At 48.0% G+C, this 25,601-nt stretch overlaps 1 protein-coding gene across 1 annotated transcript; it reads right to left on the bottom strand.

The window, feature by feature from the left end:
- Nucleotides 1-1,150: 1,150 nt before the first annotated feature.
- Nucleotides 1,151-23,501, bottom strand: CHP1 (calcineurin like EF-hand protein 1). The gene is made up of 7 exons (XM_069950481.1): nucleotides 23,317-23,501; nucleotides 19,184-19,256; nucleotides 5,820-5,900; nucleotides 5,066-5,193; nucleotides 4,638-4,699; nucleotides 3,061-3,183; nucleotides 1,151-1,586 (listed from the first exon to the last, which is right to left on the bottom strand). Exons 1-7 carry the CDS (start codon nucleotides 23,381-23,383, stop codon nucleotides 1,533-1,535), a joined length of 588 nt encoding a protein of 195 aa, XP_069806582.1. The 5' UTR covers nucleotides 23,384-23,501; the 3' UTR covers nucleotides 1,151-1,532.
- Between the last annotated feature and the right edge of the window lie 2,100 nt (nucleotides 23,502-25,601).

The raw sequence follows: 25,601 nt of genomic DNA, 5'->3' as shown, positions 1-25,601 counted from the left end.
TAGCCACATCTTCCTGTCTGTATTACAGCTGACCCAAACCCCTCAGACACGAGGTCAGGTCAGGACTTGCCGCCAGACATCTCTACCTAGAAGATTGCAGCCTGTCTTTATTATGTTCTTAAAGGAGAAATTAAAAATCTCAGACAGGAGGAACATAATAATTAGAGATGAGTGAACCTGGAGCATGCTCGAGTCGATCTGAACCCGAACGATCGGCATTTGATTAGCGGTCGCTGCTGAAGTTGATAAAACCCTAAGGCTATGTGGAAATCATGGATATAGTCATTGGCTGTATCCATGTTTCCAGACAACCTTAGAGCTTTATCTAAGTTCAGCAGCCCCAGCTAATCAAATGGCGATCGTTCGGGTTCGGATCAACTTGACGCTCATCTCTAATAATAAAGTAATCTTACCCATTTCTGAGCTATGTCCTCCAGCAGCAAGGTCACACCCCCGGCCTGCTCAGCCAATCAGTGATTGGAGAGGGACATCGCTGCAGTCACTGACTGGCTGAGCGGGCAATCCTTCAGCTAAGCTGTGACATTGCAGGTGGAGGAGTTGGGTACATGACATACCCAGCTGCTGGTGGCTGACAACAGTGGCACGTGGACAGGCAAGTATGCTTTCTTTATTATGTTCCGCACCCCCTGCCTGCAATTTTTAACCTTGGTAAAAATTCTCCTTTATGACAGATTTGTGTTAATCCCAGGCAGGTTTACCAATCACATCTGCTGGACATTTATTCCAAGCATCTACTACTCTTTTAGTAAAATATACAGGGATGTAATACACCTGTGTGAAGCCGGGTGACATCAGTTTTTCAGGGTAGCGATGGCGGAGAACTAGAATGCTAATAAAATCTATGCAACAATGAATTGCTGCACTTGTGAAGGGCGTCCACTATGCCACTAAATGGGGGTCTATTATAGTATAATCAGAAAAACCCCTTTAATACCCTCTATTTTTTATCCTTCCAAAAAAAATAATAATAATTTTTTATATATATATATATATATATATATATATATATATATATATATATATATATATATATATAGTTAGTCCATTAATAGGTTGAATCCTCCTGTAAGACGTGACAGTAAAGTCCTCATTCCCTTCATAGAAGACACAATACAGTAAGGTAGCCACATTAAAGACACCAAGTTTTCAAAACTTTATTTACAGTTACACATTGATACGTTTTCAAAATATTATCGGAATATTTAAATTAAGAGGCGTAGACGTGGCGCAGTCAGGAGGCGGAGCCGCGCTGCACAGCAACTTAAAGACACAGACACGGCTGCAGAAGGATTATTTTAGTCTCCACTTTTTGACCAGGTGCTGAAAATACTATAGCTTGTGCACTATTGCCAAAAAGCAGAAAAGACATAAACGTATAAATTAGTGACTAGCCCTACTAAAGTCGCGGTAGCATGTCACACAGAAGACATAGCGGCAGTAGTGTTGTGCTCCCTCATCCCAGGCCTTAAGACATCAGCCAGGTCTACTGCTTCATCTACAGTCAGGATGGGTTAGTGGAGGAATCGGATGCTCATTTTTTGCTCAACATCTACTTTCTCCAGAACCTGAATGAGGGGGAAAAGGGGAAAAAAAAAATATATTATTTATAATTTATTTTAGGATTTCCGTTTAGTTCTGAAAGTATCAAGCCACGGTATATGGGGAAAAAGGTGCTGGCATGGCAATATAGCCTATGGCACCAGGTAGCTATGTAAACAATGGGAAGTGGTTTTAAACTGCTCAGCCCTATTGCTGTCAGAGAGGGGTCTGACAATGGAGGAATTAAGAGTTGGACAATCGAATGTTCAGCCAACAGCTATTATAGGTATACGGCCACCATGTGTGTGAAGTGCTGGGATCTCGGCTTATAAAACAGGAGTTGGTTGCTATAGCCCCAAGAAAGTTGATCTGGTTCACAGCTGTGGTCATTTCCAACAAATGGTTGCCAGTGTCTTTCAATGGCCGCTCAGAAGCAAGGGGAGGGGGTAAGGGTACAGCTGGCTTTATGTTAGTGGGGGCTGCCTATTGTGTACAGTACCCCAATCTGACAGGAACACCCAACTATCCTGCTCATTATACATAGTAGCTAGTGCCACATTCTGCCTTACAGTCTGGGGGGTACAAAGGTTCCTTTAGGGTGCGTTCACATGTACAGGATCTGCAGATGATCTGAAGCTGCAGATTCAAAGCAAATCAATTCTGGGCCATCAAATCTGCTGCAGATCCTGTACATGTGAACGCACCCTTATGCTACAGAAGAGGATGGAAAGCCATGGATGACATCTAATGGGTTACACAGTGAATAATGCGCACCTTACCCTCTAATGGGTTACACAGTGAATAATGCGCACCTTACCCTCTAATGGGTTACACAGAGAATAATGCGCACCTTACCCTCTAATGGGTTACACAGAGAATAATGCGCACCTTACCCTCTAATGGGTTACACAGTGAATAATGCGCACCTTACCCTCTAATGGGTTACACAGAGAATAATGCGCACCTTACCATCTAATGGGTTACACAGAGAATAATGCGCACCTTACCCTCTAATGGGTTACACAGTGAATAATGCGCACCTTACCCTCTAATGGGTTACACAGAGAATAATGCGCACCTTACCCTCTAATGGGTTACACAGAGAATAATGCGCACCTTACCCTCTAATGGGTTACACAGAGAATAATGCGCACCTTACCCTCTAATGGGTTACACAGAGAATAATGCGCACCTTACCATCTAATGGGTTACACAGAGAATAATGCGCACCTTACCCTCTCTAATGGGTTACACAGTGAATAATGCGCACCTTACCCTCTAATGGGTTACACAGTGAATAATGCGCACCTTACCCTCTAATGGGTTACACAGTGAATAATGCGCACCTTACCCTCTCTAATGGGTTACACAGTGAATAATGCGCACCTTACCCTCTAATGGGTTACACAGAGAATAATGCGCACCTTACCCTCTAATGGGTTACACAGTGAATAATGCGCACCTTACCCTCTAATGGGTTACACAGTGAATAATGCGCACCTTAACAAATTCAGTGAAGGAAATGGCGCAGTCTCCATCTTGGTCTGCCTCCTGGATAGTGCGGTCAGCGATGCTCCCTAGCTGCTCATCTGAAATGTTTACTCCCACCATCATACGCAGCACCTACAATGGGAACAAAGAATGGGGACACTACTATACTATCAGCAATCCCTCCAATGACTTAACCCCTTTTGCGTTTGCGGTTTTTCACTCCTTGTGCTTAAAAGGCCATAGCACTTGCATTTTTCCACCTAGAGACCCACATGAGCCCTTAGTTTTTGCGCCACTAATTGTACTTTGCAATGACAGGCTGAATTTTTGAGGTGGAATTGAAAAAAAAAAACAAAACATTTTTTTTATTTGGGGGGGGGGGGGGGGGGGGGTGAGTGGGCGGGGGTTGTGTTTATGCCGTTCGCCCTTGTTCCTCAAGTTAGTACGATTACAACGATATTTAACTTGCATAACTTATTTGATGGCTTTTAAAAGATTAAAAGCTTTTTGTAAAAGATTCCTTTAAAATCGCTCCATTCCCAGGCTTATAGCGCTTTTATCCTTTGGTCTATGGGGCTGTGTGCGGTGTCATTTTTTGCGCCATGATCTGTACTTTCTATCGGTACCTTGTTTGCATATATACGACTTTGATCGCTTTTTATTACAATTTTTCTGGATTTGATGCAACCAAAAATGTGCAGATTTGCACTTTGGAATTTTTTTGCGCTTACGCCGCTTACCGTGAGATCAGCGATGAAATAAATGAATGGTTCGGGTGATTACGCACGCAGCAATACCAAATATGTTTATTTTTTTTATAAAATGAGGAAAGGGGGGTGATTCAGACTTATTAGGGGAGGGAATTTTTTATTAATAAATTTTTTTTTCTTTTACACACTTCCTAAAAGTCCCCCTGGGGTTAGGGTTATTCCCCCTCGGGACTTCTAGTATTACTGCTCTAATCTCTCATTAGGATCTATGCAATATAGAAAACACGCATAGATCAATGAGATCTATGTTCTATTGCTCTTGGATGCTGCAGTCGAGAGCAATAGATTGCAGAGCCGGGATCAGCGCCATTACGGCGCAGATGCGGGCCAACACAGATGCGGGGATCCCCCCCACTATACCACCAATCGTCGAAACAAGCCTTTTAAAATGCGGCTGTCAACTTTGACAGCTGCATTTAAATGGCTAATTAGCTAATTGCCGCGGTCTCGGGCTGTAGATAGCACCCGGGATTGCGGCAGTTCAGAGCGGGGTCGCCACGTGGCCCCCCATGTGAACGCCCCTAGTGATGCAAGGGCGTACATTTACGCCCTTGGTCGTTAAGGTGTTAAAGGTGGGCAAAACATTTTTGACAAGAGGACCACTAAAGTCAGATGAAGAGATCAGAAGGTATGCTAAGTGACCTGCCCCAGTGTAGGCATCCAATAACTCCCTATATGTCAGGGAAGGAAAACCAGCGGCCCTCCAGCAGTTACAAAACTACAATTCCCATCATGCCTGGACAATCAAATCTATATGGGGTGGCAGCAATGTTGGCTTAATTGAGGGCGAATAGCTATACAATCTAGTGGCGTTACCTGCAGGAGTTCCTCCCGAGAGATTTTGTCATCTTTATCCAGGTCGTAGAGCCGAAACGCAACTAAGAGAGAAAAAGGTTTCTAAAGTCAATCATCAATGTAATGGGCAGGTCTCATGGCAGTGACCAGTCATATGCACTTGCCCAGTTACAACCAGTCATAGAAGAGCTAATGGGCATCTTTTGTTCATGGCCTGGCATTGTTGGTGATACCTGGTACTGTATCGGTGCCCATTAAATGGCCTAAACCAGCGACAATCTATGCTCGCCAAGCTTAAAAAGACTCAATCAGTTGTACAGCGCTTTCTGGCCATAACACATCCTGCATTATATGGGGGAGATGTGAGGCCGCCACTCAGGATCAGCTAACAGACATTCATACGGTTACATTCCTTGCCACTTTTTATGGCACCACGATATGACTCTTACATAAAAGTTTGTTGTTCCTGCTGTTCAGAGGCTCCATGCTGGCAATATCTTTCGACTTCTCGTTATCTTCAATGGGTCTGAAGTGAGCGAGCGTCCTCATGAAGCCGCGGAAGTTTACCTGGTCCTCTCTGAAGAGTAATTAAAAAAAAAAAACAAACGTGACAAACCCATCATCTATCCAAAACCCAAAGTGTACAGTTAAAGGGGTTGTCCATTGTGGTGGAAAATAGGAAAAAAATGGAGATGAAGTAAGAACCCAGGAAATTAAAGTGGTGGTGTTTAAGAAACCTTTGACCTATTCTAATAAATGGCTGCATAATCTGGCATCTTGCCTTCATCGGGTCCATTTGGAGAACATGAACATCTCCTGTCATATGGCAAACTCATGATTCCAATGTGGCTGGAGAGGATACTCACATCCGCTAGATGGGCCTAATAAAGGTGCTGGTCCAGTGGTGAAGCGCAAAGTCACCAGTTTATTTTTTATTCAAGCAACTTTTCTGGATGTCAGGAGCGCTATTTGATCTCCGTTGCACCCCCGGAATGAACGGAGATTCTTGCACAGTTGGCGCACCATTCATGCTCTATAAGGATTCTGAACACTGCTGGCCTCTGGACTCCCATGATAGCACACAACTTTTCCAGTTGGGAATACCCACCTTGAAAATCTGTGTCAGGCTACTATGCCCATAGACTACAGTATTCCCATCAGATGAAGTTTATAACTGGGCACACGCCACCACCTACTCCTTACCCCTCATTGAAAAATGCATTGATAATCCGATCTCCTAAAGGGTTAATAGCGAGTTCTGGAATTCTCTGGAAATCTTCCCGGCTGTTGAAGAGAAATAAAATATAATAATTGAATAGACAACGTAAAGTTACCTATAACTAGATCTTATACCGCTCTGGTGGAGAACAGAACCACCATCTTGAGCCATGTTCACATCTGACAAGTATCCCAGGCTCGGTTTATGGTCAGGCATACACCAACATGGGTGGGATGTGCTCTTCAGTCCTACAAACACTAGATTGAACACTGTCTTTCGTGGGCTAGGTTTATTGAATTCACCTGACTGGGCCCGACACCGGTATGTTGCAATATATATTATCTTACTATACGACTGGTATGCCAACATATACCCCAGTGTAGTGCACTTATGAGAACACACGCTTAGCTGCCATTAAAGGGGTTGTTCACCAACAACTTCAAATCAACTTGGCCAGAAAAAAACAGAGAGATTTCTAATGTACTTCTATTGAAAAAAAAAAAAAAAAAAAAAAAAAATCTCCAGTCTTCCAGTACTTAGCTGCTGTATGTCCTGCAGGAAGTGGTGTATTCTTTTCAGTATGACAGTGCTCTCTGCTGCCACCTCTGTCCATGTAAGGAACATGTCCAGAGCAGTAGCAAATCCTCCATAGAAAACCTCTCCTGCTCTCCAGACTGGAAAGAATACACCACTTCCTGCAGGGCATACAGCAGATGATAAGTACTGGAAGACTGGAGATTTTTAAATAGAGAAAAATAGGATTAGTCTTACCGGTAAGACTGTTTCTTCGAACCTTCACGACGGCACCATAGGAGGATAGGTTATACCCTAGGGACAGGAAAAAGCACGAGAGGTTAAAAGCCCCTCCCTTTCCTCCCAGCACCAGTGCCTTTATAACAACCAATAGCACCACGTGAGTATTATATTTAATCATACAATACTAGGGAGGGATACTGGTGCCGTCGTGAAGGTTCGAAGAAACAGTCTTACCGGTAAGACTAATCCTATTTTCTCTCCTCACCTTCACGACGGCACCATAGGAGCAATACCAACCATTACTCTTAGGGGGGGCCCACAGCCTGCAGCACCTTCCTGCCGAAGGTGAGGTCTTCTTTTGACTGCAGACGTAGTCTGTAATGTTTTATGAATGTGTGAGGGGACGACCATGTCGCGGCCCTACAGATCTGTTCTAAAGAAGCTGAAGCTCTTTCTGCCCACGATGTAGACATTGCTCTCGTAGAGTGGGCTTTGATGTTAACGGGAGAAGGCAGGTCTTGAGCTTTATAAGCTTCTGTTATTGAATTTCTTATCCATCGAGCGATGGTACTTTTTGACACCTTCTTCCCTTTGTTCTTTCCCTGGAATTGTATGAACAGGTTTTGGTCAATTCGCCAGGGGGCCGTAGTTTCCATATACTGTAAGACTGCTCGTCTGACATCTAAAGTATGGAATTTCTCTTCTGATGAATTTTTTGGATCTGGACAAAACGATGGAAGGATAATGTCCTGATTCCTATGGAATTCTGTAACTACCTTGGGTAGAAATGATGGATCTGTTTTTAGTGTAATGCAGTCCTCTGAGATAGTGCAATATGGTCTGCGGATAGTTAAGGCCTGGATCTCGCTCACCCTCCTGGCGGAACATATCGCGACCAGAAAGACTGTCTTGTATGAGAGTAGTCTTATGTTGATATCTGTTATAGGCTCGAAGGTTGGTCCTGTTAACCCTTCTAGTACTAAATTTAGGTCCCATGACGGATGAATGGACTGAGGTCTAGGATTAATCCTAGACGCGGCTCTTATGAATCTCCTTATCCATCTATGGTCGGCTAAGTTAGTGTCGTAGATTGCCGATAAGGCGGAAACCTGTACTTTAAGCGTGGCTGGTCTAAGGCCTTTGGATAGACCAGCCTGCAAGAAGTCCAGTATTTGGGCTATATTTGGTTCTGCCGTGATTGGTGGGGGAGATGTACACCAGGAGGAGAACACCTTCCAGACCTTTAGATAGATGGAGTTAGTCACTTTCTTTCTGCTTTTCATCAGAGTGGATATTACCTCTTCTGATAAGCCTCGACTCCTTAATATTGTCTCTTCAGGATCCATGCAGACAGTTGTAGTTTCTCTGGTTCTGGGTGGAGAATCGGACCCTGAAAGAGAAGGTCTGTTAGATGTGGAAGTAGGACTGGCTCTTCTAGTGCTAATGCCTTGAGGAGGCCAAACCAGCTTCTTTTTGGCCAATACGGAACTACCAGAATCGTTTTTACTCCTTGGTCCCTGATCTTCTGGAGTACCTTTGGTATTAATGGGATGGGTGGAAAGGCGTATGCTAGATCTACCTTCCAATCCTGTGTCAGGGCATCTACTGCGGCCGGATGGTCTGTCGGGTTTAAGGAGTAAAAGTTTGCCACTTTCTTGTTTTTTCTCGTGGCGAACAAATCTATCTCGGGGTTCCCCCAGCGCTGTACTAGTTGATGGAAGATTTGGTATTTGAGGCACCACTCCCCCGGATGGACCTGGTGGCGACTGAGAAAATCTGCCTGAATATTTTCTGTTCCCTTCAGGTGAGTTGCTGACAGAGACAGAAGGTAAGCCTCTGCCCAAGTGAATATCTGATTTGATATTGACCACAGGAGATTGTGTTTCGCACTGCCTTGGTGTCTTAGGTGGGCTACCGTAGTTATGTTGTCTGATAGGACATGAACGTGGGTCCCTTTTAAGGTGTTCTGAGCTGCCAGTAATGAATTTTTTACTGCCTTGAGTTCTCTGAGGTTTGAGGAGTCTTTTGAATTGTTTGTGTCCCAAACCCCCTGAAAGAACTGGGTCCCGACTTGGGCTCCCCAACCTGTCTGGCTTGCGTCCGTTTTTACTGTTATCTTGGGCTGAGGGTTCCATTGTACCCCTTTTTGTAGGTTTTCTCTTTTTAGCCACCAGCGTAGAGATAACTTCGTTTGCGGGGTGAGAGAAAACTTCATGTCCAATCCCGAGGGTTTTTTGTTCCAGGCTTTTAGGATCTGAGCCTGAAGCCACCGGGAGTGGGCTTGACTCCATGGTACCGCTGGAATGGATGAAGTCATTGAGCCTAGTACTGACATGGCCTCTCTCACGGATGTCAGAGAACCGCTCTTTAGTCTCCTGACTTTTGTGATGATCTTTTGTATTTTTTCCTCTGGGAGGAAGGACGTTTGGAGAGTCGAGTCTATGAGGATTCCCAGAAATATTTTTCTGGGTGATGGCGTCAGGTCGGATTTGTCGGCATTGATGATCCAACCTAGGGATGTAAGAAGGCTGCGAGTTGTTTCTAGATCCCGTAGTAGTTTGTCTTGTGTGTCTGCTATGACCAGAAGATCGTCCAGGTAGGCCACTATATTTACTCCCTGGAGATGGAGAAAAGATATCACCTCTGACATCACGTTGGTGAAGATTCTTGGAGCCGAGGAGATCCCGAATGGGAGAGCTGTGAATTGATAGTGGCGTACTTCCTTCCCTATTAGTATCGCAAATCTTAGGTACTTTTGGGAGTCCTGATGTATTGGGACGTGATAATAAGCGTCCTGGAGATCTATGGAGGCCATCAAGGCATTGGACGCTATTAATGGTGTTGTTGTCTTTATTGATTCCATTTTGAACCTCTGGTACCTGACATATTGGTTCAACGGTTTCAAGTTTATAATTAGACGGAAGGAGCCGTTGGTTTTTTTTACTAGAAACAAGTTCGAGTAATGACCCGCTCCTTTCTCCTTTGGTGGAACTAGGGAGATTACTTTCATCTGATGTAGTTTCCTCACGCTTTTTAGTAGTTCTTTTTGTAGGGGATCTGAAGACTGGCGTGAGATGGTGAATTTGTGTGGGGGAGGGTGAATCAGTTCTATTCGATAGCCCTCTCTGATGATATCTATTACCCAGTTGTTGTTGGTAATAGATTCCCACACACCTGAAAAGCCCTGCAGTCTTCCCCCTACCGGACCGATGTCACTGTTTATCTTGGGAGGTCTTGGGATTGAAAAAAATATTTCTCCCCTTCCCTCCTTTGGCATAACTCCAGCGGCCTCCTTTCCCTTTACCGCGGTAGTTATCTTGGAATTTGGGCCGTTTAAATTGTTGTTTCTTTTGCGGAGTCTTTTCCTCCGGTAAGGCTTTCTTTTTATCTGCTGATTTCTCTATAATTTTATCCAGGTGTGTCCCGAATACATACTGCCCTTCAAAGGGTATACCACAAAGATTTGATTTTGCAGTATTATCACCGGTCCAGTTTTTTAACCAGAGCGCTCGGCGGGCGGCATTGGTTAAAGCACCATCCTTAGCTGCAAACCTAATAGATTCAGCTGTGGCGTCAGCTAGGAAGGCCGTGGCGTCCTTTAGTAGGGGTAAGGAGTCCACTATCTGTTGTCTTGGACATTTATCATTTAAATGGTCCTCAAGCTGTTCTACCCAGACGTGGAGGGCCCTGGCTACACAAGTGGCCGCAATGTTATTTTTTAAGGAGTAAGATACCGTCTCCCAGGATTTCCTTAACAGGCTTTCCGCCTTGCGGTCCATGGGTTCCTTAAGCTGAGAAGAATTCTCAAAGGGAAGTAATGATCTTTTAGTGGTTTTTGCCACCTGAGCATCAATCTTAGGGATATCTCCCCACTTGGACATATCTTCTTCCCCAAAGGGTAATCGTCTCCTGATCTCACTGGGCACCTGTAGTCTTTTCTCAGGTTCTTCCCACTCATCAGAGATTAGCTGTTGTAGAGTCTCATGAACTGGAAAAACCAATTTCCTCTTGGTTTTCAAGCCCTGAAACATTTTATCCTTGGGAGCCACTTGCTCCTGAATCTCTTCTACACTCAGAGCATCTCTGACCGCTTTAAGAAGAGCAGAGGTGTGGTCTGAGGCGAAGAAATATTTCTTTATTTCCTCTTTTTGTTCCGTGTCATTGTCACTTAATTCAATTGTTTCTTGAATCTGACCCGACTCACAGGAAGACGCAGATGAATGTCTTCTGCGTTTCCTGGATGATGTGGATTCATCTGACGCTGCTACAGAAGCTGAATAATTAGTAATCGTCTCCACCGGCGCATCATTAGTCACTGGCTGATGGACCGGGGATACATGAGGAGGATTTGGATCTAGCGCAGCAGGAGGAGGTGGAGGTGGTAGTAGAGGAGGAGGAGGGAGATTAGCTATGGACGTAGCAATCTCATCTTTCATCATCTTTCTAATATCTTCTAGGAAAGATGATCTGTCTTCCTTTATAATATCTCCAATGCAAGATGGGCAAATGTTTTTCTTGCAACTATGTGACAATTTGGAATTGCAGGTCACACATCTCCTCTCTGGTATTTTGGGTTTATCCTTCCTAGGATTGGATTCTTTAGTCTCCTAGGGAGGATAAGCAATATGCACATCAGAATCCATATGACACAATGATCTGATGGATAGTACCCACACACCAGTTGTATAGATGCATGTATATCCCCTGTATATATATATACCAGTATACACACATATACATATGCATTCCCTGCACCCGAATATATATTGTGAGTGGAGAGGGAACCATAGTGATATCATTCAAGGTAATAAAGCACCCCCAGGAGACATGCACAGATCCCAAGGATAAGGACTGCAGAGTTTGCATGGGAAGCGTGCTGAAAATGCAGAGCTACGCATGCGGAAGCGGCCGGAGCCGGATCATTACTCACGGTTACCGTTGCAGCAGTCTTGTCGGACGTGGAGGGATCCATCTTTACCGGCAAGACGATCCGACCCGTTCCCGGTGTGGTTTTAACTGTGCGTCCCGGAAGCGCACGGCGTCCCACGTCACTTCCGGAGCGCCGCCGCGTCCCACGTCATCACGAGGCGACGCGGCGTCCGACGTCGCGCGCCGAGCGACGCGGCGCCCGACGTCACGCGCAGAGCGACGCGGCGTCCGACGTCACGCGCAGAGCGACGCGGCGTCCGACGTCATCCGCAGAGCGCCGCGACGCCCGACGCTCCGCAATGATTCTGGTGGGGAAATTGAGGCCTACCTCTGATGGCGGCGCCGATTCCGCATCCACCTGGTGCTTGGACGGTGCGAGGCCCCCTATGGACGACGGAACCGTTCCATGCCCCGAGACCGGCTGTCGATTTGGGAGGAAGGGAGCCAGGCCCCGATCGACCCCACAGCCTCCTGGTAACTTTCTTCAGAGGGGATCTCTCCTTGCCTTCACGCGGATCCCCTCCCTCTCGTGCCTGCCCTAATGGGACAGGAAAAAGCACTGGTGCTGGGAGGAAAGGGAGGGGCTTTTAACCTCTCGTGCTTTTTCCTGTCCCTAGGGTATAACCTATCCTCCTATGGTGCCGTCGTGAAGGTGAGGAGAGAAATTAAAAATCTCTGGCACCAGTTGATTTGAAAGAATTATTATAATAATTTTTTTTTGTGAACTACTCCTTTAAGGGATGAATGTGGCAAACCATAATGCAAAAAGAGCGTAAGTAGGACAAGGCACCATCAACAAAGGTTGTGTAGTCATCGCTCAGTCTAGGAACATACAGAGTTACCCTTGCTTCCCTGTCCCAGAACCATCCACCTCACTGGCATGTGGGTCTTGTAAGTGACCCTACTGGGGGTCCATGATTCAGCACTGTCTGCGCACGTACATTTGAATACCTACACTATATACGGTTATTAGCCTGTTATCTGTCCCCTGATGATCCCACTTCTGTGTGGGAAACACGTAGGGACACATGGTGTAGTGGTTGTTGCTTAGGAACTCTCGTATTACTGAATTGCTGCAGTTTGGAAGGCCAAAGCAGGTCCACCATGCTACTAGCTGGGGGCTCTAGTGGCCATTCTGTGCAGTCCTGGGCTAGCTAAATAACCAATATGACCACTATTGTATATATCCAGGAGCTCTGAGCAGCTAAGCTCTTTAATGCCCGAGCGCACAGAATAGGTTATAACAGGACCAGACACGGTCCTTAAGCCAATAAACATTGTAATCTAACCGGGCGGATTTCTCAGAGGTGACGCTGCAGAAACAAGGAGACCCAGGTAGCAGTAATGTGTACTGTGCTGCACAACGCAGTTATGTAACACTGACTTTTATTACAGAGCGCGGTGCAAAGTCCGCATTCACGTCCTGTTTATGAAAGACAAATAGTTAAATAAAAAGAGCAGCGAGATAAGTGGCAGGACAGGAGGGGCACGCAACCCGGGAGACATTACAAGAAACCTTAGCCGTCAAACCTACGAGCCAAGTGTGTGACCCAGTACTGTGTGTGCCCTGCTATGGAGGCACCAGGAAGAGACCGCTATGTAGAGCAGAGGTCTCCAGCCTGTAGTGACAGCAATGTCCTGCGTTCACTGGTCCTAAAGTCAGCTAATACCACGGGTCTTTTTAAGGGAACCTGTAACGTTTCATGGGGTACACTGGTGGGAGGTGGGGGAAGAAAAAACAAAACAAAAACACCCTCTTCCAGTACTTATCAGCTGCTGTATGTCCTACAGGAAGTTGTGCGTGTATTCTTTCCAGTCTGACAGTGCTCTCTGCTGCCACCTCTGTCTGTGACAGGAACTGCCTAGAGCAATAAGAAATCTTCCTGCTCTGGACAGTTCCTGTCACAGACAGAGGTGGCGGCAGAGAGCACTGTGTCGGTCTGGAAAGAATACACACCACAACCTTCAGGACATACAGCAGTTGACAAGTGCTGGAAGGGGGGCGGGGGACAAAAAAAAATAAATAAAAAAATAACACCCGCAATCCCCAAGGCGGAAGAAGTGCCAGTAGGTGTGAAACAGCTGTGGAAAGGGCAGTGTGCACTCGCCTGTCCAGCTGTTCTCCTATCCTGCCTTACACCATGATGTATATGGAATAAATCAAGCTGCAAGATAGGTTAGTGCCTGTTTCTTACGTTGTAAAAAATTCAAGTTCTAGTGAATGTTTTTCCATAACAATACAGAATCAATATGCTGATCTCTTCCTGAACAACAACATGATGGCGGCAGACCAGAAACGCTAAACAAATATGTGATCTGGTTCGCCGACTGTTGGCACCCCATTGATCAGACAGAGGGCGTAAACATTTTTTTTTTCTTTTTATTATTTTAACCCTAATGCATTATACGCGTTCTGTGTTTAATGGACATGCCATCTGTGGGAGGCCAGATGTGGATTCTTCCCCCAACGCAAGGAAACATCTGCATGACAATACGCAGCACAAAACATGTGTATAAGACCTTATGGGGGGACTTTTCCCACCACCCAACTCCCTAGATGGCCAACTAATAGCATTAGACAAGGTTGGTTTATAAAGACCCCTACAGGACCCTTCTGAACCAGAGTGCTTTGGATGTGGCTCATGTGGACCTTCCGCACTTATTGAAAGATGATGAAAATGAACCTGCTGCAAAATTAGCCAGTTTTTATGAGACATCCCCTTAAAGGGAACCAATCACACAAAAATTTGCTATAAAGCTAAGGAAACGTGCTGGTAGATCAGCCGGCCCAGGACACGGACTACTTAAGAAGACACCTGCCCACTGTGACTACTTACATGGTAATTTACATAGAGCCCAGGAGACTAAAACTAACTTTGCGGGCTGTATGTACAGGGGACGGAGGGGACGGTTAGGAAGCATGCTGGCTGATCTACCAGCACGTTTCCTTAGCTTTATAGCCAATTTTTGTGTGATTGGTTCCCTTTAAAGGGGGAATACCCAGCATTAGAAAACCATGGCCACTTTCTTCCAGACAACTCGACTTGTCTCCAGTTCAGGTGTGGTTTGCAATTAAAGGGGTATTCCAAGAAAATTAACTTTCCCCCTACCCACAGGATAGGGAAAAAGTAGAAGATTAACCGCGGCTCTATTCATTCCTATGGAGCAGTCAAGTACAGCTCTCTTTTGGTCTACTCGGCTCTTTACATCGCTCCACAGAAATGAATAGAGCTACCTGTGCCATACCAGCGTCTATTCATATTAGAAAAGCCAGCACCTGATATGGAGATCGTTTTTTTTTTGGGGGGGGGGGGGGGGGGGGGGGGGGAAGATACAGAGGTCGGACCCCCTGTGATCTACTTTTTCCCTATGCTGTGGATAGGGGAAATTTCTTGGAATACCCCTTTAAAGTTCCATTCACTTCAATGGACCCAAGTTGCAAAACCTGCATCCAAACTAGAGACGAGGATGATGCCGTCTCTGGAAGAAAGTGGCCATGTTTTTCTAATGCCGGATATTCCTTTTAACTCTGCCTTACAATGGGTTCTCCTCTGGAGTTTATCATCATATAAAATCCACCAACAATTCCAGTAACGTGCAACAAACTTTACAAGAGGCTATTAAGTTCAGCCTTGACAAACATTGTCACTAAAGCGTATGGACATCTCACCTCCAAGTACGTCCTTGTCAGTTTCTACTGCCATAAAAGACTGCCGATGCATGCTCCCATACTGAAGTCATACTATAACAGTCCCGCATTTAAAGGGGCAGTACAAAAATCAGGATGCATGGCTGCCTTATCCCACAATAAGTGCCACAATAAGGGCCGTGTCTGGAGCGGCGGTACAGCTCGAATTCGGCACAAGCTGTGGACGGGTGAGGTATGGTTTATTGGAAGAGGGCAGCCATGTTTTTCTGACCCTCTAAAATTCCTTTAAAGAGGTAAATAAAAGCAGGTCCATAAAAAGGTCACTGAAGTTTAAGAACCTGCACTAAAAGCAGCAATGAAACTGCGATATCATGTGGCCGGGACTGTGCGCCTTCACTTTTATAGATGTAACGCTTGACAGAACGGCTGTAGAAGCAGATGACGGCCAGCCTTACCTAACCAGGGCTCCGTAATGGCCGGCCATAATGGCCCAACATGTAATTAGGTCCCGAGAACATCCATTACTGGTCACCACCATGACTGATTGACTGCTGGAGGGCACCCAGGAATGCTTACAGAAAATTACCTGATTAACCCCGTGATCTCCAGTAGTCCCACTACACCGACTGTAACCTACCGCTCACTGGGATGGATGCCAGGCTTAGTACTGTGCCCATAAACGTCCACAGACGTGCTTAACCTAATGTGACCTTCAGTTTAGATGCCAGTTCTCTGATCCTTCACCACCCATGCATTTGGCATTAGGATCACAGTCTAAGTTGTGTTCCAGCCCAAACCACAGTGGTATGCAGCTCTCCTGCTAACCAATGCCAGAATACTGCTTCACGTACGAGCTCCATCACAGGAAGACGCTGCAGGACACGCTTGTCTAACACCTGGACCAGTCAGGTGTTCCAGAAATACAACTGCCAGCATGCCCTGACGGCCTTCTGGAAGTTGTAGTTCTGCAACAGCTGGAGAATCACAGGTTGAAGTGGGGGCACTACTGTACCCAGTTTATCTGAAAATAAGACCTAGTAGAGGTTTTGCTGAATTGCTACATATAAGGCATCCCTGAAAGTAAGATGTAGCAAAGTTTTTGTTTGGAAGCAGAACACCAGAGCATGCAGCTGTGATTTTTAGCCCACCGCTGGACGTGAAGACCGCCACCTGCTGCCAACCCTGATGTTCCCTTCCGTGGCCGTCAAGAGGCTCGTTGCCTGCTGCTATCCCCTACCGCCAGATGTAGAGCTGAACAGTCTGCAGTTATCTTGTCACCTGCCGCCATACCATACACTGTCCCTGCTGTGCTGTACTAGTGTGCTGTGGTAAGCTCCCCCTAGTGGCTGGAAGCTACCACACCGTAAGCTCTGTCCCTCATGAAAAAGACAACATCCCTTGAAAATAAGACCTAGAATATCTTTGGGAGCAAAGTTTAATAGAAGACACGGTCTTATTTTTGGGTAAACAAGGTAGGCGAGCAGACCCTCCCCATACAGATCATAGTCGTCTGTACAAGTATTTACAGCTCAAACCAGAAACAAACCAGACTAAAATAGATGTACACAAGTCAAGGCTGGAGGTGTAAAGTGTATGTACACATCTATATAACGCCAGCTGATCAGCCCCATAACCAGTTTATATGACTTCTCGAAACCTGCTCAATACAATAAAGATGGTGAACACGACCTTTACCAAGCGACACAAGTATAAATCTCTCCTACTGGCTAATACCGCACAATAACCTGCATCTATAGGGGGCAGACTTGGCTGTCAGATCAGCTATAACCTACATGGAATGCTGAAGAACTCTAAGTAGTGTGCATCACCTATCGCATACGGTTTCTGGGTTATAGCCCAAAGCTGCATTCACAATTGTCCAGCCTCCGGAGCTGAAATCTCTTCCGGTGATTAGCATTCACTACTGTAAATTATGTGGTGTAATCTGATGCAATAGATACAGAATACAATATATTTGCACAGTCACCACTAGTCTTACGTAGACTACTACTGTATACGTAGACAGACAGTTCAAAGGTGAAAGTAGCCTTTAAGCCTTTCCCGGCCATCTCATATCCTGGCAAGGCTGAACTTCAGTGGCCAAGTATTTCTCTTATAGGCTCATGCTCAAAGGTTATAGTAGACTGGGGCTTAAAGGGGTTATCCAGCACTACAAAAACATGGCCACTTTCCCCCCCCTCTCGTCTCCAGATTGGGTGGGGTTTTGAAACTCTGTTCCACTGAAGTAAATGGAGCTTAATTGCAAACCGCACCTGAACTGGAGACTATAGTAGGGGGAAACGTGGCCGTGTTTTTGTAGCGCTGGATAACCCCTTTAAGTAGCTGAGTGGATTGATATATATCATTATATCAGTATAACTAGTTAAATCTGATGTTTCCAGGCTAAAGAGTCCAGTCCATGAGTGACACCGCCCACTGGACTCCTTATCAAAGAATGAGAAGGGATTTATATCAACATGTTACAGGTTATAGAGAATCTTTTCCCACAATGATAAATTTATCAGTCTGCTCTGTTCTTCCTGCTCTATAACATGATGGGGATACATTAGATAGCCTTGTCTTGGTGAGCGGTTCCCGTTAAGCTGTAATTTCATATAACGTATACTACGCATTTCCCATCAACCAGATAATTACACGTTAGCGGCACAGCAGCTTTTTCTGGCGTGCACTCTATCATTTCAGTACATTAGTGGATGAGAGCCAAGTATAGCCTGGCCTCTGGTTTGGCTGATGTAGATGTTTGGGGTACATGTGCACACCCTTCTCTACCACCATATTAAAAGCCATAAAAATGTCAAAATATAATAGGGGTCTCCATACGTCTTGCTGTCCATTCCCTGACGATAATCGTCCAAATAGGCCCCATGCGGCCAATTATCGCTTGGTGGAATAGAGAGAACGATCAGACGATGATCGTGTCATCGGCTGATCGTTCATTTAGGGCCAGACCTAAAATCATTGTTCCCCCACCGCGAATCGCTACGGTGCAATAGCGGTGCACGGCGGGCGACTGACGATTTGAGAAGCACCATACATTACATGTCAGTTCTTCTCTTCCGCTCTGTCTTCCTCCCCGGGTCCTGCGCGCTCTAGCTGCAAAATGGCCTGTCAGCTGACGGAGCGCTCAGCCAATAACAGGCAGGGACCGCCGTGGCCTGTGATTGGATGAGTGGCCTGTCAGCTGACAGGCCACTCTGAAGCTAGAGCGCGCGGGACCCAGGGAGGAAGACAGAGCGGAAGAGAAGAACTGACAGGTAATGTATGCTGCAAGGACATCGGTAACGATGTCCCTGCAGCCCTCGCTCAACGATCGGGCCATGGAATAATCCCAGTAAACGAGCAGCGATCTAGCAGATCGGCGCTCGTTTACATCGTTGATCGGCCCGTGGAATAGGACTCTAAGGTACTTTAGAGCAGTGCTTCTCAAACTGTGAGGCGGGCCTCACCAGTTAAGGAGCCCCCTAGTTGTTGGGGAGGCCCAGCTGGGGAGTTAGTTTTCAGAAAAGTAACTATGATCTGCAGAGTCCTTTTGCGGTTTGCAAAAATCTCCATTTTAGCAAGATTATGTTATTTTGTACTTGCTTTATTAGTATATAGAGCTTGGGAGACGGGTGAAAGGCAGCCCTAGCATTATTTTCAGCTTTTAAATGGACTTTCACTACAGATAGTGAGGCCCAGGCATTGCCCTGGTCTGTTGGGTGAGGCTCCAGTAGAAAAAGTTTGAGAAGCACTGCTTTAAAGGGAATAATTATCATATCATGGGGAAGGGGGGGGGGGGGGTTCTGACCTATAGGGCCCCATGTAATCCACAGAGTATGGTACGGTGTGCAATCCCTAAGGAGACAAAGCATTTGTCCAAAGTATCGAAAGTCTGGGCTAGTGGTGGTGCAAAAACCTAGGATAGAGTTCATGTTTAACCTGCTTTTCTAAGTTGCGTAAACTCCTAGATCAGACATAACCTGGGTTTATGGACTAGAAGCTACAATGACTTGCCTTAGTGTTCCATTCTCTCCCTTGTCCAGGCTGGTGAAGCGGCTGTATAGACGGGTGATCTGACTGTGGGAGACTAGAAGAAGAAAAAAATATATATATAATTACAGCCATTAATGACTTGTTATTTCTATAGGATTTATGGTCACATTGTATGTGTATACCCTGGCACTCTGACACCCATGTTTATGCCATTTACCATCTTCAGCAGATTCTTCAGTCAATTACACAGCAGAAATGTGGCTCTCGGGCTCTGGTAGACATCAGGGGTATGAGCAGCTCGTTTTCCCGGCACAGAATCAAAGCTGCGCTCTTGCACAATCACCCCCCACCAATAGTCTCACCAGACAGACAGGTTAAGGCTCTGGTGTGACAAGTTACAGGATCCACCACCACATCTTCACTGTAAGTGTTAACACCAACACCGCTGTGTGTGTGTGTGTGTGTGTGTGTGTGTGTGTGGTTTGACAAACAGCATCTACCATGGCAGTAAACAAACCACAAGCCCCTGCCCTAGATGTCTCCTTACCTGGACAGTATGTACACTGTATGTATTACAGGTAAGGCAACAACCAGAGGATCTACCTGTAATCTTTAAAGGGGTACTCCTAGAGAAAATCATTTTCAAATCAACGGGTTTCAGAAAGTTATATAGATTTGTGTAGAGCCCCAGCACAAGGTGCTGCACTAAGTTTCTTATGCACCTGTGTAAGGATGCGTAACGCACGGTTATCCTGGAGAGTTTTGGGAGGTCTGCTCAACCCAGCGCAGGAACCTGGGGTCTCATACTACCCTGCCAGGACGGGTACCTCAACACTGTAGGGCATTAGGCGGTTCAGTAAATGTGAGTATGAGTATCTTCTCTCCTACTCTCAGCTATGCTATCCCAGGCAGAGTACAATGCTACATTGGGCAGGGCCCTCATGACACTCCACTTCTCCACTTCCTTCCATTCACAGACTAACACTTCTTCGCTCTCCTGTCTGCACCTATTGGTGTTATTGAAGCGGAAACCTATTTGTGTGTATTACACTGAAGTTCTAGGTAAATGGACGTTATTCTGGTTAAGTCATTGGACTCTGTCTATTCCTTTGCACCAACACATCAGTGTAAACTTGGGCTATCTGAACCTGCGGACACGAAAGCCATCTGACTGGGGGTGGGTAACACCACTCCAGGCTACTGTGACAAGTGCCCAAGTGACCCTTGCCCACTCAGCTGCCACAACATTGCTAGAGCTACCCTGACAACCGGCTCTTTGTGGGTTCCTTTTCTCCCCCCCTCCTCCTAGGGCCCTCCTTACCGCGTTTATAATTCACTTCTGTTTAAAAAATCTCTAGTCTCCCAGCTGCTGTATGTCCTGCAGGAAGTGGTATATTATTTCCAGTCCTTCTACTAGAGGTTTTCTATGGGGATTTGCTACTGCTCTGGACAGTTCCTGACATGGACAGAGGTGGCAGCAGAGAGCACTGTGTCAGACTGGGAAGAATACACCACTTCCTGCAAGGCATACAGCAGCTGCTAAGTACTGGAAGACTGGAGATTTTTAAGTAGAAGTTACAAATCTATATAACTTTCTGAAACCAGATGATTTAAAAGAAAAATATTTTTGCCAGAGTACACCTTTAAGGTGTAATCTCAAGAACCGGAAACATACTGCAACTAACATGACAGAACATACAAACTACAAGCCCCTGACCTAGAGAATATACCTGTAGATTACAGGTAACTCTTCCAGATGTCTCCTTACCTGTAATCTGCAGGGTGTACATAATGTCCAGGTCAGGTGATACCTCAGGGTGTACAGTAACATCCATAGCACTTACCTGTAATCCACCTGGTATAGATAGCGTCCAGGTCGGGTGACACTTACCTGTAATCTTTGGGGGTGTAAGGTGACATCCGGGACACTCACAGCCAAAGGAATAGTGGTAAATGCTCTGGATGTCCCCCGCACCCTATAGGACTGAAGTGCTCCAGATGTCACCTGACCCAGACGGTGTGTATATGTTAGGGATTACAGGTAAATGCTCCGCAGGTCACCTTACTGTAACCCTCAGGGGGTGAGGGGTGACATTCAGAATACTCACCTGTAACCCTGAGGGGGTAAATACTGTTCAGGTAATTGCTGGAGATGTCACTTTACATCCCAAGGTTGTCACCCTTCCAGGAAGGTATGTTCACCAGGAGGATTACAGGTAGGTGCCAGTGCCACAGGAGTCCCCTCACCTAATTATAATATATATATATATATATATATATATATATATATATATATATATATATATATATATATATATATATATACACACACTCACCTGGACATTACTTGCTGTCATATAGGAAGGTAACCCCCTTACCCCACAGTTATATTATAGGGGGCACTGCCCACACATTACCCAGGGATGACAGCCCAGGTGATAAGAGTCTGCCTGCTGGGACCCCACTCATCAGGAGATCCCAGCGTCCACCCTACATGAATGGGCGCTACAGTCACTGTATACAGCAGTGGTGATCAGTATAAGCTGTATACACCCCCAATCACACAGGGCGAGGTGAGGCAGCATGGGACCCCCAGTCATGACCATAGGGTGGGGGTCATAAGCTTATACCTTAACTCTTACCTATAGGTTAGGTAACTAAAGAGAATGGGAGAAAACATTTTTCTTGGCTGGGCACAGCCTGGCACAGGGCATGAGGAAGGGGGCACTGCGCATGAGGAGGGGGGGGGCACAGCCTGCCACAGGGCATGAGGAGGGGGGCACAGCCTGGCACAGGGCATGAGGAGGGGGGCACAGGGCAGGAGGAAGGGGGGCACAGCCTGGCACAGGGCAGGAGGAGGGGGGGCACAGCCTGGCACAGGGCAGGAGGAGGGGGGGCACAGCCTGGCACAGGGCAGGAGGAGGGGGGGCACAGCCTGGCACAGGGCAGGAGGAGGGGGGGCACAGCCTGGCACAGGGCATGAAGAGGGGGGCACAGCCTGGCACAGGGCAGGAGGAGGGGGGGCACAGCCTGGCACAGGGCATGAGGAGGGGGGCACAGCCTGGCACAGGGCATGAGGATGGGGGGCACAGCCTGGCACAGGGCATGAGGAGGGGGGCACAGCCTGGCACAGGGCATGAGGAGGGGGGGCACAGCCTGGCACAGGGCAGGAGGAGGGGGGGCACAGCCTGGCACAGGGCAGGAGGAGGGGGGGCACAGCCTGGCACAGGGCAGGAGGAGGGGGGCACAGCCTGGCACAGGGCATGAGGAGGGGGGGCACAGCCTGGCACAGGGCAGGAGGAGGGGGGGCACAGCCTGGCACAGGGCAGGAGGAGGGGGGGCACAGCCTGGCACAGGGCAGGAGGAGGGGGGGCACAGCCTGGCACAGGGCAGGAGGAGGGGGGGGCACAGCCTGGCACAGGGCAGGAGGAGGGGGGGCACAGCCTGGCACAGGGCAGGAGGAGGGGGGGCACAGCCTGGCACAGGGCAGGAGGAGGGGGGGCACAGCCTGGCACAGGGCAGGAGGAGGGGGGGCACAGCCTGGCACAGGGCAGGAGGAGGGGGGCACAGGGCAGGAGGAGGGGGGGCACAGGGCAGGAGGAGGGGGGGCACAGGGCAGGAGGAGGGGGGGCACAGCCTGGCACAGGGCAGGAGGAGGGGGGGCACAGGGCAGGAGGAGGGGGGCACAGCCTGGCACAGGGCAGGAGGGGCACAGCCTGGCACAGGGCAGGAGGAGGGGGGGGCACAGCCTGGCACAGGGCAGGAGGGGGGGGGGCACAGCCTGGCACAGGGCAGGAGGAGGGGGGGGGGCACAGCCTGGCACAGGGCAGGAGGGGGGGGGGCACAGCCTGGCACAGGGCAGGAGGAGGGGGGGGGGCACAGCCTGGCACAGGGCAGGAGACCCCATGTCCTGAGTCCTGACAGCCAGTGGATTTCCAGCTGTAGTGACACTACAACTCTCTAAGGGCATAATGGGAGTTGTAGTACTGCAGCAGCAGCAGGAGAGCCCCAGGCAGTAGGACACTGCAGTCCCATTAAACACATTCACACTGAGCCGGTACCGCACCGCATAAGACCTTGCGATCTGACAGCCATTCGTCAGTGACAGCTCCGCAGGAGTACTACAACCCCCAGCCGCCTCTCCCGGCACTTACATCCGGTCTCCTTCTTGATCTCCTCGATCTCCTCGTCCCTCAGCAGGGTAGACGCCCGGGACCCCATCCTGACCGCCGCCGCTTCCTGTCTCTGTGATATGACACACCGAGCCCCCACTATTTATACCGGCGAGAGGGGCAAACGCGACAACCCCGCCCACCTGAGCGTCAAATCCCCGCCCACCAAAGTTATGAGGAAACAAGCGGGCAGGTAGCGGGGCGTGGCTTGGATCCCTTTCCGGTGTTATGCGATCACGTGATCGGTCTGTCAGCGCAGCGTCCTTATATGCTACATATATAATAATATAAACCTGCTTGCTGCAGCGCCGCACTGGGTACTCAACTGTGTCCTGTGAGCACTAATCCATGTAGGAGCGCCCTCTGCTGGAGAATAATAAAAACTCCATATACTCAGGCTTCTAAAACCTTTTCAGTACATAAAAATTGTATTTTAAATTTTTTTTTGTTTAAATGCCTTTCATGTTTAGTTGCATCTAAGACCTTTTCATCATACTGATAGGAAGACTTCTGGATAGCATTGAGTGGTTCAGGTTTGGCAACTTCTCAAACCCCAAAATCTTGGTATTTGACTTCCAGTGGCTGGAGAAGATGGATGCCGGCCTAGGGAGTCCTGGAAAACATGAAAACAGGGGAACCCAAACATTTTCCAAAGGTCCGCTCAACAGTACTAACTTTCTCCTGCCTGTGTACTAGGCTGCTCATGGACCGACCCAACGTGTACACCAGGAGAGAGCGACCCGTAGACCGACCCAACGTGTGCACCAGGAGAGAGCGACCCGTAGACCGACCCAACGTGTGCACGAGGAGGGAGCGTCCCACGGACCGACCCAACGTGTACACCAGGAGAGAGCGACCCGTGGACCGACCCAACGTGTGCACCAGGAGAGAGCGACCCGTAGACCGACCCAACGTGTGCACCAGGAGAGAGCGTCCCACGGACCGACCCAACGTGTGCACCAGGAGAGAGCGTCCCACGGACCGACCCAACGTGTGCACCAGGAGAGAGCGACCCGTAGACCGACCCAACGTGTGCACCAGGAGAGAGCGACCCGTAGACCGACCCAACGTGTGCACCAGGAGAGAGTGACCCGCGGACCGACCCAACGTGTGCACCAGGAGAGAGCGACCCGTAGACCGACCCAACGTGTGCACCAGGAGAGAGTGACCCGCGGACCGACCCAACGTGTGCACCAGGAGAGAGCGACCCGTAGACCGACCCAACGTGTGCACCAGGAGAGAGCGACCCGTAGACCGACCCAACGTGTGCACCAGGAGAGAGCGACCCGTAGACCGACCCAACGTGTGCACCAGGAGAGAGCGACCCGTAGACCGACCCAACGTGTGCACCAGGAGAGAGTGACCCGCGGACCGACCCAACGTGTGCACCAGGAGAGAGCGACCCGCGGACCGACCCAACGTGTGCACCAGGAGGAAGCGTCTCGCGGACCGACCCAACGTGTGCGCCAGGAGGGAGCGACCCGTGGACCGACCCCAACGTGTGCACCAGGAGGGAGCGTCCCACAGACTGACCCAACGTGTGCACCAGGAGAGAGCGACCCGTGGACCGACCCAACGTGTGCGCCAGGAGAGAGCGTCCCACGGACCGACCCAACGTGTGCACCAGGAGAGAGCGACCCGTGGACCGACCCAACGTGTGCGCCAGGAGAGAGCGTCCCGTGGACTGACCCAACGTTTGCACAAGGAGAGAGCAACGCATAGACCGATCCAACGTGTGCGACAGGAGGGAGCTGTTGTAGATGATGGTATATCTCTTACCTTCATCCTCAGCGCTGTTCTCGTGTAGTTTGTATTGTAATCCTATGTCCGGTAAGGCCGATTGGAGCACTAAGGGGAGGGGCTACCACCCCCAGAGTGACCATCCACTCTGCTGGGAACAAACTGCATGGGAATGGCACCAAGGATGAAGGTAAGAGTCATACTATCATCCTCGGCACCCCATGTGCAATAGGGAGCTAGCAGAGAGTTAGATTCGTCTAATCTACTGAGAGTTCCCCTTTAGGGTGTGTTCACACATACAGGATCCACAGCAGATTTCATGGTGCAGATATCAATGTAAATAACTCAACTCAAATCTGCTGCGGACCCTGTATGTGTGAACGCACCCTTAAAGTCTACCTGTTATTCTACAAAAAATTTTTGTCATGTCCTAGAGACATATCTGAACTCTTAAATCAAAACGCTTTATATGTCTCTCTGAAAATCTTTTTTTTTTTTTTTTTTTTTTTCAAATCAACTGATTTCAC

The sequence above is a fragment of the Dendropsophus ebraccatus genome, chromosome 13, assembly GCF_027789765.1.
Source record: "Dendropsophus ebraccatus isolate aDenEbr1 chromosome 13, aDenEbr1.pat, whole genome shotgun sequence".
Lineage (NCBI taxonomy): Eukaryota > Metazoa > Chordata > Amphibia > Anura > Hylidae > Dendropsophus > Dendropsophus ebraccatus.
Note: the sequence above shows the minus strand (reverse complement) of the source record. Positions and strands in the feature narration are given on the sequence as shown.

Excerpts from the sequence above, each read along its gene's own strand:
- CHP1 (XM_069950481.1), bottom strand. The coding sequence starts at position 23,383 with ATGGGGTCCCGGGCGTCTACCCTGCTGAGGGACGAGGAGATCGAGGAG. Across the intron at positions 5,901-19,183 it reads GGAGAGAATGGAACACTAAG|CCGGGAAGATTTCCAGAGAA; the intron begins GCAAGTCATTGT and ends TCTCTTCAACAG. Across the intron at positions 5,194-5,819 it reads AATGCATTTTTCAATGAGGG|AGAGGACCAGGTAAACTTCC; the intron begins GTAAGGAGTAGG and ends ATTACTCTTCAG.